At 41.5% G+C, this 17,099-nt stretch overlaps 1 protein-coding gene across 2 annotated transcripts in view; it reads right to left on the bottom strand.

Moving 5' to 3' along the window:
• Nucleotides 1-1,414: 1,414 nt before the first annotated feature.
• fibcd1b (fibrinogen C domain containing 1b) overlaps nucleotides 1,415-17,099 on the bottom strand; it is a 78,002-nt gene continuing 62,317 nt past the window's right edge. For both annotated transcript variants that reach the window (XM_028418159.1, XM_028418160.1), the window contains 2 exons: nucleotides 5,283-5,462; nucleotides 1,415-2,578 (listed from right to left, as the gene is read on the bottom strand). In XM_028418159.1, the coding sequence (XP_028273960.1) occupies nucleotides 2,313-2,578; nucleotides 5,283-5,462 (446 nt within the window). In that variant the 3' untranslated portion in view covers nucleotides 1,415-2,312. The remainder of the gene's footprint in view (nucleotides 2,579-5,282; nucleotides 5,463-17,099) is intronic.

Raw genomic sequence — 17,099 nt, 5'->3', positions numbered from 1 at the left:
TCCCCGTCGTACAATTCCAGCTTATTTATTTATTTATTTTTTTTATATTCCACTCCTCTGACGTTGTCATATTTCAAACTCTGTGCCATAACAACATCTGCAAGTAACATGTGTCTGTGCTTTGATGAAAGAGAGGCGGCAGTCGTCCACCTGCAGGACATGACGTATAGCTTTATGTACACAGCCGAGTTGCTGCAGGAAACACACACCCACACGACAGCAACAGCACCTCGGCGAGCACCGGCGGCGGTGGCGGCGGCAGAGACACTCACAGCTGTTCCAGTGTCAGAGGTATTCAGTGCAGCGTTGCTTGGTGCTACACGTTAACTCACTGTCAGCTGTAGTGACAGCCTTCAGTACATTCACAACTTTTTCTCTGTGTTTTTTTTTTCTCCAGTGCCACAGGATTGCCCAAAAAGCCAAGCCAACAACCACGTGTCCAGCGAGAGAGCTTCCAAACCTCTCATGTTGTGCCTTCATAAAAACATGTATGTTTGTGCTGCAGAGGGATAATCACATTCCTCATCTTCATGTTAAACCTTCAGAGCAGCACTCGGGCCGCTCCCACCTGTCCTTCAGGTAGAGGACGAGGGGGAAAAGTCCTTTTTAATATTTTTTTTTTTTTTAGCAGATTTAGTCCATGTGCTTGAGTTGTCTTTGTGTTTTTAGCATAGTAAGAAACAGATTCACATGCTCTAAAAGTCATACACACTGTACAATAAAATCTACAGATATTTTAAAGCTTTTATTACATCCAAAAGAAAACAAAAAGAAGTTGATTCACCGACTTAAAAAAAGGCGGAAAAATTGAAATTGCACTTTTTTCCGCCCACATGTTGTCTTTGTGTTATTTTTCTTTTTTCATTTTCTCTCATTCATTTTTTTTTTGTAGTTTGTTTGTTTCCTTGCTTTAGGCAATTCTGCCATGACACATTTAAAATTTCTACTCAGGAGAGGGAAAAAAAAAAGAAAGAAGGTGGCTGAGAGCGTCAAATCTTATTTTACAGCAACTTTCAGTCTGTTTGCATGACGAGAGAAAACTGCATCAAACAGACCACAGTAATCACCCGGAAAGGAGAAAAAGAAATTGCAAAAAACAAGAGGACAAACAAAGAGAGGCGGGGATGGTTGGATGTAACGTTTCCTGCACACACACTTTGTTTCCTTCAAATCGTTGCTTCTTCCCTCCTCATACCTCAGCACATACTTCACAGTGTATGAACTGCGTGGATGGAGTGAGTGAGGGTACGGCCGGCCATGCATCACGTTTAGTCCGTCCGTGCTAAACATTGTAGTCAATCGAGACGCTCTATTGAACCCATGACAAGAAACTGATAGTGTTAGAGAACTCTGTCTGTCTGTCTCTCTATCACACAAACACCTACACGCACACACATACACAAAGTGCTGGGTTACCATCTGTGAGTGCTGCATCAGTTGGCCAGTACTCAGCTGGCAGGCAGATCAGACAAAGTGCCCAATATGCTCCCTAATGGCCCAAGTCAGATGAATGAGATCCTCCAGTGTTTCTTCCTTTTTTTTCATTCTTTTTCTTTTGTACCTCCTCTCCCCTCTCTCCCCCTTTGATTCACTTGCTCCCCCCTTTTTTCCCTTCCACCAGTTTAACTCTTGTCAGATTGTTTTCTTGTTTTCCTTCCTGCACTTCTTTGCCACTAAACCCTGCTGAGTCTGATGTTAATGTGACGGAGCGCGCCGCAGCGCTGGCCCCTCTCACAGGTGAAACTCTACACTTCCTGTGCAGAGGGTGAGGAGAAGAAAAAAATTAGTACCTCCGGCTCATGTTTTGTGAAGGGTTTGTCTTTTTCTATTATATGTGGAGCCACAACTCTCCATTCACAGATTATACAGCAGCGGGCAGTGAGACTGAACCACCATCTAAGTGCCATGTCAGCACAGACGGGAGGTCAGAGTTACATGTCAGGAGAAAATCACTGGTCTGTGATTGTGTAGGGGACGGTCAGACCACCATGTCAGGCTGAGTAAAGCTAGCGCAGTGGGCTGTGGGCTCAGGGCTCTGGTACAGTGTGTTGAATGGTGAGAAATAAGAGCATCTCCGATACATTATTTTTTTTTTTTTAAGGTAAGGATTATGGCAGCCAGAATGACTAGCGAGTAGCTGAGTGATGAGGGAAGAGGATTAAAAAGGAGGAGGAGAGACATCACAAGGCAAACAGCAGAGTCAACTAAAGAGGTATGTTTTAGTGAATAAACTATGTCGAGACAAGTAACTCCATCTAGCTGTCAGAAAGTGTGGTTTGTAATTTCTCAAAAACTTTCCTCCTTTTTCAGTTTCATTTATTCTCAGGGTCGCGGGTGGGCCGTATCTTCATCTCAGAGAACTTGAGTGAATACTGCCAGCCAGTCCAGGAGGACCACTCGATGCCGTCGGCATAGGAGGTGTGCTGGCCACGCAGGTACTGCCCGTTAAGGTTGGAGGTGTGGCAGTTCCGGTACCACCACGCTCCGTGGTAGAAGGAGGCGCAGTTGTTCTCCGAGTGGTCATTATCTCTGTCTTTGGTGGTAAACTTCATTCCATTGTGCTTCAGCAGGGAATCACCTAAAAAAACAGCAACAAAATGTGAATGTGTTAATTCATACAGGAAGCACTAACCAGGAGCAGAAGATGGGATACAGGGAATGAAAGTGGTGTCCAGCCTGCTCTCAGTCCAACATTAGAGGAAGGAGGCAGTCGTGAATGAAACAGAAATGATGGCTGAAGGTCTTCTAACCCTCGGAGAGCAGGATTAAATGACAGACTAGCTAGGCTCTGTTTTTTAAAATCAGGTGCTGTGCTGCTACATCCTCACACACTGAACTCCAAGTGTTAAAATCCTCAACATGTCAAATCCATGTGACATTCATGAACAGATTTTTTCATGCATTTTTCAAACATCATTTTAAAGTTTGTCATGTAAAAAAGACCAAATACTTCTTAATTTACGATGGTAACAGTAAAATACAAATAACCAGAAGATCCTCAAGACTCACAGACACTCTCCTGACTGATTCTGATTGTGCACAACTTATTTGCATCATGCTACATGCATGCATTAAACTCAGAGGGAAGACTTTTACAAACAGCTGGAAGCAACAATCTAACTTATTCAGCAAATAAATGAGTTGTAACATGATGGCTCTATTAACTATTCATTAAGAAAGGAGCCGCAGCAGGGGACGGCAGACTCTCCATGAGCCACAAAGACTCAAAGAAGTACAATGGATGAGCTCCAGACATGAATATTTCCATTTGCAGAAAAAAACAACACTTATAAACAAGGGCAGGCGGGAGATTAAATACAGTCAAAGAATATATTCTTTCTTCTTGCATATTTCACCAGAATAAAGTTAGATCTGATACCAGGAAGTGATTATTATTAGTTGTATTCACAAGTAATTAACTTCAAAACGACATAAGACTCTTCAATTAAGCATTTTAATAAACAGAGAGATGAAAGAATGAAAACTAAAGCTCCTCAGGTCTCCAGAGTGTTTCTTTCTGCATTATCTAAAGCAGGAGGTCAGACAGCTTTATGAGCAATTTATCAAAGGCTCTGCAGTGACCTTTATGCCTCACTCTCTTCAATAAGACACCAACAATGATCTGGATATGATGTCCGTCAGTTTAATGGACACAAATAGAGAAGAAAATACATTCAATCCACTTAATAACATATATTGATTTCAATGTTTTCTGTAATTCCTTTCCGAATCGTGAATATGATAACGACCACTTCACAGCCTTTAACCATGATCTGGATGTTAAGTCAGATCCAGGATCAGGATCTTAGGATCGCTCTGCTGAGCTGATTTCTTCATGATGTCTCTGGATGCAGCTGAGGATGCAGTAAATGAAAGCAACATCCTCGCGAACAGCGTGGTGAACGGAAAGTTTTCCGCAAATGGATGTTCAAAGAGCTCGTAATGTTCAATAAACTCCCCATACCTCCCCTTCACTCTCTGCCCTTTGCGTTCTTTCTAAAGCAGGCCTCACACTGTGACGAGAAGTGGATAGGAGGATAAAGCTGTGAGCGGAATGAAAGACCGCTCGCCAGCCATCAGGTGATGGCTAACAGCTCGTCAGGGCGTAAAACAGCCCTTAATTGCTCAGGATGTGGCCTCCCAGCTCCTTACCCTCTCACACTGTCCTACTCCCGCTCCCCCATTTAGCATCACTATGGTAACCACTCTGTGGTGAAAATAATTTGACAGGCATGTCTGATGTTCATGTTGTGTGCTGCCTGACGCTAGGACAGAGAAGAGATGGTGGGAGGGGGAGACAGAAAGGAAAAAAGAAACAGCTTAATGGTGTCAACAATGGGATGATGTCCAGAGGGTGTATAAAAAGAAAAGTGGAGGAAAAAAAAAACAAAAAACAAAACAAAGCACAGACACTTAAAGGCTCATTTACAAGGGACTGGATGTCACCTTGGTGGCTGGAGGCCGGCAGCCTCTTCTGATGCCCATTAAGATCCAGCTGCTCCCTGCCCAAATGAGCACCTGTCAGCTGATCGGACAGCAGCCTCAGCAGAGCAAAAAACTAATAATACTAAGAGTAGCACTACCTAAAGGGAGAACACGAGCATCTTGAGAGGGTTTGAGTACCGTTAATTTGACTGGATTCAAATGCCCAACAGGGAAACGAGTTGAAGGTCAGGACACAGAGAGGACAGGCCAGGAGCTCTGCAGGACTTTCAGTGGACACCATATCTGGGTAATAAGCTGTTTTCTGCCCCCTCTCCCTGCTTTTTCTTTTTTTTTCCACTCCTCTGCTTCCTCCAGCCCCTAGATATCTCTACCCTCATTTTTATTTACCTCTTCCTGCCTTGCACCTGTCCCTTTTTCATCCTAGTTTCCTCCTCCTTCCTCTTCACATCTCTCATACCTGTCCCCATTCTCTCTCTCTCTCTACCTGTGTGTGCTCACAGCTCTGCTCCCCAAAGGTGCCTTAAATTGGTTCTTCATTTTGACGGTAGGGTTTTTGTTTACGGTGCAGGTCAAGCAGCGCAATTAATTGGCAGTAATTTAATCAAGATGACAGGAAGCTGGCGAGGATCTGACGGCTGGGGAGCAAAGACACAGGCGCTAACAGTCTCTCGTTCTGTGTAACTGTCTGTGCGGTGTAACAAGTGGACACACCTACTGCACTGTAAAAATAACATGCTATTATTTTACAGGATGGAAAAAATAAAAAGTGCAGAAAAGCAGCGTGCACCAATCAGAGTGTAAGCGGAGCACTTCGTTCTGCATGGTGTTGTACATACCTGCATTGCCGGAATAGTCTCCCACAGTCAAAGGGTATCCATCATCATCAGGGTCCACTGAGAAGAGGCCCACTCCAAAGGTACCATACTGAGCGTATGCTGTGCTATTTTCAAAGTCCTCCAAGTCGATACGCAGCTCATAGTTCCCCTGGATGGACAGGGCATGGATCTGCTTCAGCCCTGCAGGAGGGGGGGCGAGACACAGACCAAAACAATCCATTACAAAGTACTGCTGTTGTTCTCAGCAAGCAATATAAAGCTATTTCAGCAGCCTCTCAGTGCTGTACATTTTCTGGAAATAAGATGTAACATGGTTTTTGTCCCATTTAAAGTCTGCCCTCTTCATGCAGGTTCTATTTCCAAAACCAGATTAGACTGCTCACACAGCTGAATCTGCTGGAAGTGGTAATGTATGTGAGCTTAAATTATTAAATAATCACAGACTGTTAGCTCTTTCTTAACACTCACATCAAATCTCATGTTTGCTTTTACAGAAACATTCCTTACCCGACCATCTAGGTGCACACCCTGCAGCTGTAATTGTTGGTTTTTAATTCATGTTTATTATGTGTGAGAGAACAGACACCAATGCTAGCATCAAAGCTAACAGAAGGTCGCATTGCATTGTGTTTAATGCCTCTGTGTTTAAAACACTTTTGAGATTCAAAAACTTAATTTTCATATGGGGATTAAAGTCATTATTAATCTTAATCTTTACTCAAACAAACAGGATGTCTGACCGTATCTGGATATATCCAGATACGGCCCGAATCCCGCTCTAGCCGGATTGATTTATTTAATGTTTTATATTAAATAGAAATACACAGAATCATAAACTCTGCTCTCACACTTAACTGGACTGGCAAAAATGAAGGTGCTCTCACAGGACGTATTTACTAAAATAGTGAGACAAAGGCTAAGTAGGTTAATTTCATGTTCTGCAACAGGAAGTGCTGCTAAAAAAAACGAGGTGTACCATGTCATTAGTGCAGTCCTTTCACAGCAGGAACAGATAAATACATATAATTGTTCATGTTGTAATGTTATTCAGGTGAAACTAATTTGGTTTAAAGAAAAAAAATCAGTTCAGCTACTAAACTGGTAATTACCTTTTGATTTGAGTCTTAGCTCATTAATGGACTGGAATTGAATGAAGGAAACACCTTTGATTAAAACTCATTTGCATATGAAAGTTATGTGTCATTACAGTACACTAAATGCCTTTTTTTTCTTTAAAAGAACACTTTAGCCTCTGTGTTTGTGTAAAGGTGAGTTTTATAGACAGGATATAAACTTCAAATCATAAACTTGCAGCTGTCTGAAATATTTTACATTCAAGCCTGCTATCACTTCATCGGATGCCCTGAACGAATCTTTTAATTATTGCTAAATCCTTTAGAGAGAGTGTGTAAGACAGAAAGCGCCAGAGGGGGAACGTGGGTTTCCATCCCTCCTTCCTTGCCCCCTCCTGCTCTGAGTGTCCCCCCGCTGTGTTGCAGTGATGGCGCTTTCCAGGGCAAGTTTTTTTTTTTTCCTCTCCTGGGCTGATCAAAGGAACGAGACGAGTACTATGTCGAGCAGGGAGAAGCAGGAGGAACTCTACCCGAGTCCCTTAAACACTATATCAACAAGGCAGGAAGACAAGTGAACTACAGCTCCAATACCCCCCCCCCTGCTTATGAATGTACTTTGCACATTTACAGTGTTTATTTGAAGGAATAGAAAGTGACAGAAAATGCACTGATGGAGGTGCTTCAAAGGGTTTCTACTCAGGATTTAGAGCATGTAGCAAGAGCTGCACTGTGTGGTTTCAGGTTTGTTTTACAGTCTGTCCTGTAACGTGACTCGGAGTCACCGTGAAAGCAGCTGCACCACAGGAAGGAAGGCGTTTTTTTTTTTTATGAAGCCTAATGCTGTCATTTTACCTCCCGCGGCAATCATCACTTCCACAAATGAAACTCATTCTTTTTTTTTTTTTTTAAATCTTACAAACCTTAGACTCACTTTGCCTAATTTGAATTCTATCGATGTCAAGAATCGCACTCTGAGAGCGCCTCGTCTGAAGTAGAGGGCTAATTTGATGACAAACACAGCTGAGAGAATCCATTAATATTCAGACAGAAGCCTGCAGTCTGGGCCTGAGCACTTAGTTTGGATTCAATCTTAACCCGACGGGAGGTTGATCCTGTTCTTTTCATTTTCACAGTGGATCAGCAAATTGGAGGTGGAGAATCAGTCATTAACACATTCATAAGGCAGGTAATTTTATGCACATCAGTTTTCTTGGTAAAATTTTTGTACAAAAGTGTAAAAATACTCAAGTATGAAAGCAGAAAGAAGGAAGGAGTACGACTTCAGAGAAAAGGCTCGTTTGCAGAAATAGTTTGTGTCACAGCCCTGTGAGAAAAAGTATCAATCCACACAAACACCTGAGGGAGAAGCACCCTGCAGCGATTTGACAAACTTCAAAAGACAAAATTAATATGTTTTCTCTTTCAGGAAAAAAAAAAAAAAAACAGACGCAACACAACTCTATTTAAAGACTCTACAGCTTCCAACTGTATTTACATAACTTTAATTCAGTCCCTAATTAAAGCCCCAGAGAATCTCAGTGAGACTCCAATTCAGAATAATTAAACAGGAAGACAAGTAAAACAACAACAGAGACTTCTTTGGTTAAAATCTAAATGCTCAGGTGTGACTCCTTGTTAATTAAATGCTATTGTTATGCTATTTAAAACAGGTTCTAATTCAAGTGTGAGTTTTGAGGTGTTTTGCTTCAGTATTAACATGCTGATTGCTCCACTGGGGGGAGAGAGTTTTCTCTCTGATTTTTCATTTAGGGAAAGAAAAAATGAAAAAAAGTAAAAAAAATAAAAATAAATCTGCCCTCCCACACACTTTACATGGACAGTTAGAGTATGCATTCATTATTCCCTTTATTCCGTGTAGCTCGTTTTGATGTACTGTCTACAGCAGCAGATTACTACAATACATATTACTGTGCCAAAACATATCAAAGTATAATTATGTGTATGTATTCATTACTGTAATTACAAAAAGCAGCAAAGATGTCTAAATGTCTACAAACAACAAAAAATAGACAAATGATTGGGTGTGACCGTGCCAAAGGAATAAAACAGTGTGAACTGTTGTGCTGCTGAAATGTTTATTTCTGTATTCAAATGAGGTTTTTAACTGCATGAAACTGAAGCTATAGCTGCTGTATGCTAGGAGGTCCACAGCACTTTGACCGAGTGTCGATGATTACCATCCTAATTAGCTGTAACGTCTTTGCTAACATGAAAATGTATAGCCATGGCTGAGAAGCACATCTATTCTGTAGTAACGAAGACACTCTGTATGAAGCAGCTCTTCAGTAAATGCAGTTCTTATAATTTATACTGGTGGCTGGTTCCCAAACTAAGCCATGTATTTTTTTTAAACATATTTTTTGACCTGAAAATGACAAAAACACTGCAGGGTGTGAGCCTGTTTCATATGACCTGGAGTCAAGATTGGATTAAAAACTAGGTGATCCAGGAATGTGCCTCAGGACCTGAGACCCTTCAGGGTACAGACACATGGTGCCTGTAATCTTCCCTCATACTGTAAGTCAACAAGCATTTATAGTCGAATTATCAAACGCACCGAACCTGAGGCTGAAATATCATTTTCTGTCCTGTATCTTTGGGCGACATCTGGGGGGGATCCTGGCAGGTTAATCCTGCCCTGCACTGAGCTGCCTTTTTTCTTCAGTATCTTTGGGCCACAGCAAGGCTTGAAACCACAGATTGTGAATGAGTAAAAGTGTCAACCTCACACAAATACACCGGCATAACTACTCATCTGAAAAGACCCCGTCCAAAATCTGAATCTCATTTTCAAAATTCAATATGTTTACTGGAAAATTATTTGTGTCATCATCGCCTCCTTTACAACAATTAAAACTGAACTGCAACAAGAAATTAGCATCATAGATATTAGCACCACAGGTGGATAAATGGCACAGAGTACCCTGTTTGCACACATGAGTAACAGGCTAATATTAAATTTAGAACACACCAATGCATATGGGAGCCAACCTTTGGTCCTCTTTGGTAATAAATCCATGGAAAAATGGCAATAAAAATGATAAATATCTGCAATTACCTCATTAAACTAGGTCATAGTAATCCATAACTCATTTTCACAGCTCCGAGGTTTTATAGGTAGGAGGACAAATTTAGGTTGTTTAGAACATGTGAGACAGTAATTTGTCATTTTTATCTTTTATTCAGTGTGAGAGGGCACGTTGTGTTTCTGCAGGACCAGAAGGGAAACAAAGCTCAAGACTTCCTGACATTGATTAAACCATTACCACCAGAAATTCCTGCTCCTTAAATGTGATTTTACAGCTAATGAGACTGACATCAATGGCTCGATTAAAAATGTAGAAGAGCTCTGTGAGATGTCTCTGTGATACTGCTAAAAGGCCCAAATATTAATGATTTATTTGCTTTTATTTGAAAAGTATGTAGGGGGAGGGGGGGGTGTATTAAGATGCTTTTAGGGGACGGGTTGAAGTCCTGCGCTCGCGGTCTCAGCGTAGAGTATATGCAGCACTACAGGGCAAAAAGGAAAAGAATAAAAAAACGGATCTCTAAACCCAACAGAGAAATGATTACACTTCTCGCTGCCTTTTGTGACATTTCTGGAAGTTAATTATTCATCATGCTTTTCTCCCTCTGTTGCTGGGGGGCAGCTCCTGAGACTTTCAGAAGGAAAAAGAGGAAAAAGAGCAGCACTCTTCGTTCTCCTCCTCCTCATCCTCCTCCTTCTTTCCTCTCCCCCTCCCACTAACCCCCTCCCTAATGTTGTCGTTCTTTTTCTCCATTTTTCACCATCGCTTAATCTTCCTGTCAAGCTGTGTTACTCTGCAGAGATTGTGGAAGAGGATGAGGCTATTTCCATAGCCACAAGGACAGTTCCTGTGCCCTTTGCCATTGGGGGGGGGGGGCTATACGTCAGTCCAGGGGTCTGTGAACAAGCGTCTGCTGAAAAGCTTGCTGTCGTCTCCTCTTAGGGAATACAAAAGGCCTGCTCTCGTTGGTTCTCCCCTTGTCATCAAAAGATAGGAAGGCAGGGAGAGAAAAACAGAGACAGGTGTGTGCTGAACTCTCCGGCTTGCCGTTCCCTTCTGAGCCAACTGTGACATTTGGCGGGACAAAAAGAAAAAGATATTCTATGATTAACTGTCACACCTCTGACATGCCTGCATGCAACTTTTCTCTTGCAAATACCAGTTCAAGTCTGTGGGTTTTATCATGAAGAGGAGGACAGTATTTGGAAAAATATTCTAATCCCTGCTGAAGGACTTTTTAATGCTAGCTATAGGAAGGGATATACTAGTTAATGCATGATCTCTTCTTTGAAATATGAGCTCCTGATCCCACTTTCATGACCTGAAACATGCAAATCCAACCCGCTCACTTCACACTATGAATGCTGGATGTTCACACTGGCTGTAGATCTAATGAGATATGGACTGTACTGAGGAATGGGGGAAAGAGCGACAGGGATGCACTATTTTCTGTCTGATTTAGTTGCACTCGTGCACCCTCCCTGCTTTTCTGGCTAATAGAATAAGTGCTAAGAGGCTGATTTCACAGTATACCAAAGCTGAATATTCTTTAACTGAATGTACTATTTGTTCAGGCGAACATGCGGCGCCGCTCCCCAGGCTCAGCCCGACTTGGGAATAACGATCCCGGGAATGTTTGTTCACTTTGCCCACAGCGCCCTCATTATACTGCTCTCAGGAGTCGCTACTTGCTTCATCTTTGAAGATAGATATTGCGATATATTATTAATACATATTGTTTCCTTTGATTCGTATCTGCTTTCTGAATGCAGACTGAGCTGGATGAAATCCAGAGAGCTGCATCACCGGGCTGAAGACGGAGGTGGTTCAGGCATGATTTCAGGCGTGAAGACCCACCTCTGTAGATCTGATGAACGGTGTGTAAGATGACAGCGTGAATAAAGAACGATACAACAGATCTCTGAATGTGGTACAACCTTCACAGGAGAAAGAGGGTGTCAACTTGAGTGTCATTATCGTTCCAAGGTCAAAGGGTCGGGTTTAATTATTTAATGGACAGTATGAACATTCAAACATCACGCCGTGTTAGCTGAAAGCATGGCTGCTTTTTTTGTGACAGCCCAATGCAGCCATTAAGTGTTGAGAGCGAGACAGGCTTAAGTTATTATGGTGGTGTTCTAATGCAACATATAATTAAATGTTAATCCGCCACAAAAACAGTACTTTGTGCTCTGAAATTCTCTGTCTGCATCAGGGACAGCGCAGCCTGCAATAAAAATATTTGAAAAGTAAACACTGAAAGTTTTTATCTGCACACTGACAAAATCTAATATTTTAGTGACCTTGTTGCACAAATACTTTCACATAAATTGCCTGCTGTTTGCTATACATAAATAAATACAGGTATTTAGTATTACCCCAAATGACTTGAGAGATTGTAGTTTACTTTTATTTTGTGAGTCAGATTTAAATGTATATAATTGTTTTTGAATATATTCAGCTAAAGAAATTATAGCAGAATAATCAATAGATTATTTTTTGGTTGTCCTTCAAGGACGATAATGTTTTTCTGGCAGTGTCAAAGCAGAGGAAGGCTAAAAACCCAAAAAGTACACAAACCACAGGTCTTCTAAATTCTTCAAACTAGAGTTGTGTTTTTATCATATCTCTACAAACGGTTCTATCACGAAGCCGCGCTGAGGCGTCCGTGACTACCCCACACATCTGCCGTTTTAAAGTTGAGCTCAGCTCGACTTTTTTTCCTGTCGCTGAAATCTCTGCGCCAGCTGTCACTCCTCTCCCCATCGCACCGCATCTCCTCCCTGTGCTCATTTGAAATGAATGAGCACCGGTTTGCTTTGTCTCTCGTTGCTGCTGCCAGTGTGAGCTCACAGCAAGGTGACAAGTTTTGCTCATGTTGCTTATAATGTAGCTTGAACAATTTAATTGAGTGTTTGTACGGTTCAGCTCCTGCTACTGAGCTTGATTCGTACTTCTTTCCATGCAGGCCTGGTTTGAAAAAAAAGAAAAAATCTTCATCCTCCTTGTTGCTAATTTCTCCCTACATGACTATTATTAATGAGTATATATTGTTTTAATAGATAAGGACAAGCAGGGGTTGACGTAACATGCAACATGCAAAACTAATTGGCAGATCACAATGATGTATAGCCGCATCGTGGTAGTGATGGGTCCTGATTAAAACTAATGTCATTTTTGCTTCTAACATAGTTCAACCAGGCAACCATGACAAAGATGATTACACTGCAAACACACACGCACCTCTTTCTGCTTGATATACAAACCTACAGATTCATACTTTATGTAGAGACACGTTCTAATTATTTCAGCTCATCACTGACGCTCTCCATGTTTATTTCCTTCTCATCATCTCAGTGTTTCACCGGTGAGATCCATGTGGAATTTTCTCGTGTATTAAGGTCCTGTTATGATGTATTATACATAAACCATTGCACTTGCTCCAAAAATAATTCATGCAGACATAATTGAGCATAGAAGAGGATGTCAGAATGTCTGCTACGACTCTACAGTTGACTGTGATTACTGACGGTAATCGCATTGCACAAATGACTAGTGTCTTTGATGATTGACAATAATGCTTTCCCCCTATATTGTTTTAGCTGCAAACATTTGGCCAGTTTTTTCAATAATGATAGAAAGCCAGCAAAAGAACAACAGCATTGATTGTCTCAGAGCACTTCACTTTTCTGCATCTTGACATTGCCGTCTAGAGTATTTCAAGGACAGTGTTTAAGTGGGGGAGATTTAAAAACAGCAACTAAAATCCCTGCTAGCTTGTTTAAGATTTTGTTTACTGATAAGACATGGTGATAGAATAAATCCTAATCTCTGAATGCTGGCTAGCATTACATAAAAGTTGTATTTATCTGATGTGAGATAGATGTCAGTATTAGATTGCAGGTTTGCTTTCATCCTCACGCTTTTGTGAAACTAAATGCTTCCAAATACTGTCCAACGGGCAAAATAATGGAGGCGATTCTGCTCAAGTGGCAGGATTACAGTCATAAAATCATGAGAGAGAAGAATGAGAGCCAACAACCCATCACTTCTGATACCATCAGAAATTAACCTTCAGGGTGGAAAGACTGAGCCAAGAGTACAGTGAAGGGGAGACAGAGAGGGAAGGTGGAGGAGAGGAAGAGAGGCAGGTAGACAAATGCTAAGAGAGCTGGCAGGCCTTCAAGGCTGTAATTCAGGGAGAGGACCGCATTAATATTTAGAGGTGCTCTCAGGTAAAACAAAATGAGCAGAGCAGCCCCAGCTTGACGGGAAGGACCAGCAACAGACGGTATAAAGATCCACTGGGTGTGCAGCATTCACACTGACACAGAGCTTTAAGGTTTGGCAGCAGAAGACACAATTGACTTAATAGGTAAACAGTTAATTAAATACAGCAGACTTTACTTATGCATTATCAATGGAAGCATGGCTTAAAGACAGACTTTAAGAACAGAAGAGGAATGTGGGTGTGGTACAGAGCTGCATCAAAGCTGACCCCTTTAAAAAAAGGAGGAACACATGTCTGCTAACGTTATAGGTGTATAACCTGTAGTGTGACTGTGTTTTTGGCCACTTTCAGCTTTTTTCTTAGCCAATTTTTATGAGCATCCATCTTTTCAGCAGGAAATTATTATGTTAAACCTGTAATTGCAATAAGGCACATCCAAGTAAGCAGACAGTGTTGAAGGAAAGGGAGGCACACTGGCAGATGGCCATACTCAGAGAAAGAGACAGAGAGAGCTGAGCAGGGAATGATGAACATGAACAGTGAAATGCCATGAAGACTTTGATCACAGGAAGATGACACTATTCTTGGCTGGGTGAGGGCAGTGTGATGGTCTTGCTAAGCCCTTCTCTGATTCCAGGGTCAAAGTAATGAGGAGCTTGAGATGGAAAGGGTGTCCAAAGGGGCTACGCATCTTCAGGCCCTCCAGCGCTGTTTGCTTGTAATGAGGTAGCTAAAAGTTCAGCGCTAATTAAGCAGCCGGTGTCATTAGAATTCTATGACTTTTAATAAGTCATGACTCTCTCCTTCATATATTAATATTGACAACAGTGTTTTTTCGGACCACTGAGTGAATAAAAACACAATTCCCCAGTAGGAGCCAAACCGCAGCTATTCTATGATAGCAACCCTAACATTATAAAGAGGCACTAAGACATATGATTAATTCAGTGACAAAAAACACGCTTTTCACAGTTACCTTGGCCTCAGCTCTTATTTAGAGTGTGATTTACAACACAGAAGCACACAGCATGGATGCTATTCTGCAAATATGTACGCTAATCTGAGCTCAGAAGGATGAATCGTTAATCCATATGTCTGTGTAACGTCTGACCAAGCATGGACGATGAAGCACTGATGTTGTTATGTGCATTTTAAGCTTTAGAAAACCAAGAGGAAATTTTACATGTAACCAAAGAGAAGGAAAATTATAAAGACTTTTCTGTTACTGCCATTGGGAGATCTATTCAATCATACCTTAATCAAATTTCCAATCATCTCATTCCTTCATGTGCACACCATGCTCATAAAGTTTTACATTTTCTGGAAGATCAAGAGCCTTCAGTGCAGCATGGGTCACATCATATTTTGGGTCCAGCACAAGAAGGAGGGTGGTGGAATATACCTTTAGGTTGGTGATGAGAGGCCTCAAATAAAGTCCCTGGGTCTTGTGGAGAGGGCTACGAATTGCTCTGGTCCTCATACATATCGAAATTACTGGGAGAATTGCTGCAAATTGCAGCTATCTCCACTCCAGCACTGCAATCTACTGCAGATGGAGTGTCTGCCAGGGTACAGCCAGACCAATCAGAGACAGCAGCATTCCCCTCCTGAAGGAAGTGGAGGCAGCGCTGGAGGCCGAGGCATCATTGTGTCAGCACCGGGACTGATTGGCAAGGCTGCAGCTGGCTGGCTCGCTGGCTGGATCCCTGGACAGCCAACATCAGTGTGTCAGACTCACTGAGGAGGAATCATCCTCTTAAATAATTGATTGAATATGAATGCAGTATTGGAGGAGCTTTAACTGAAAACACTTACATGTGTTCTAAATAATAGAGTGCTAGGGATTGTAGTTTATATTTCTCTTTGTCATGTGGGATGTGATATCATATGATATGTTCTTGTATTTTTAGACAGCTAGGTTTCACACTAATCTCAATCAGTTCCTCCGAGTTGGCTCAGAATCTGTAGCGGGCGGTGGCACGCTAATCAACACAGCAAATGCAATCATCACAAGTATCACAGAGCTAGCAATAACCATGTGGCAAGTGTGTTGACTTTGATATGAGAATTTTATTTTGATGAGTGATAATTGATTTGCATGGTGTTGAAGTTATGTTTGATGTGTGTAAATATGACTTATATGTGCTTGTAGTAAAGTTTCTCCTGTTTAATTTGATATGCAATATGATTATTTTTTACATGGTTAGTTCAGTGTTATATGGCTTTTATTTTTTTTGTGCATGAAAAAGCCCCCAAATTTGGGTGCCGTGGGGTAGAAAGGGTTAATGCGCCTGATGTGCCAAATACAGTAGTAGTCTTTTTTTCTATCATAGCAGAGTAAGGTATTTGTAGTGCTATTTCTCTAAAAATGCAGGAACAGCTAGATGAGACTTACTTACGCATATATCAAAATCCCTTTAAACACCCATTTGGATGTTTCCGCATGTACTAGGATGTGCAGATAAAGTACAAATTAAGCAAGGAGCAACTTCTGGGACTAAAAAACCGAACCAATGTGAAAGTGCTGAAAGTAGCAGTTACTCAAAAATACCACTTGAGGCGAGTTAATCCCCACAGACCACCATTAGACTGTATATAACGATGTGCCAACCCACTGTGATAGGTTTCATCTAACTTTGACCCAAATAGGCAAGGAGTTGGAGCATAAGTGGAGCTGAGGCAGGTGGGTGATATATGGGTAAAACAGCTTTTGTACAAGGCTATAAACACCTCTAAGTATGTATAATACAAACACATATTTGATTCGGAATCCTAACATCTTGTTTAAAAAAATATTTATACATACGGTAACACCCACACTGCAGCCTTTAGAGAGACTGTCCTCATTCATCTCAGACATCCATTTCTTATTCAGTGCATGGTATGTATTATTGTAGTATGTTCAAGAATCCAAGGTCTTTTCTTTGCAAGTATTTAATGAAATCCTGGGTCCAGACATACTATAAGGGTCATACAGCTCTATCCCTGCTGTTATGAAGAGCCAATTATTATGGCAGCAGTTGTATGAAGCTCTATAGTTGTTGCTGAAACACTATGTCATGGTCAGGAGTTAAATATAGTGTTGTACTACCTCATGAAATCATTTTGTGGATTATAATTATGAGTCGGCATAGATGTGGTGGGGAGAAACTCTTGTAGGGCAGAAAGCCAAAAGGCAGCATGAGCCACATGAGCAGCCTTTGTGGGCAGACAGGGATTGTGAAAAAGCTGTGTGTGTGAAGCTGGGTTTTGTGGAAGGTCCTACAATATAGTGCTACAAAATCTGCATTATTCCTTGTGATAACCGTCAGTCTGCAGGGGGACATGACAGTGAATCCACTGTTATCCTGACACATGATTCACAGTGTGTTCAGTTAACACACAAACATTATAAATCATATGAAGCGGTATTGTGCACTCCTCACAGACCATGTGTAAGGTTGTGCGTCTATTTTCAGCATGC

Source organism: Parambassis ranga, chromosome 12, assembly GCF_900634625.1.
Source record: "Parambassis ranga chromosome 12, fParRan2.1, whole genome shotgun sequence".
NCBI classification, from domain to species: Eukaryota; Metazoa; Chordata; class Actinopteri; family Ambassidae; genus Parambassis; species Parambassis ranga.
Note: the sequence above shows the minus strand (reverse complement) of the source record. Positions and strands in the feature narration are given on the sequence as shown.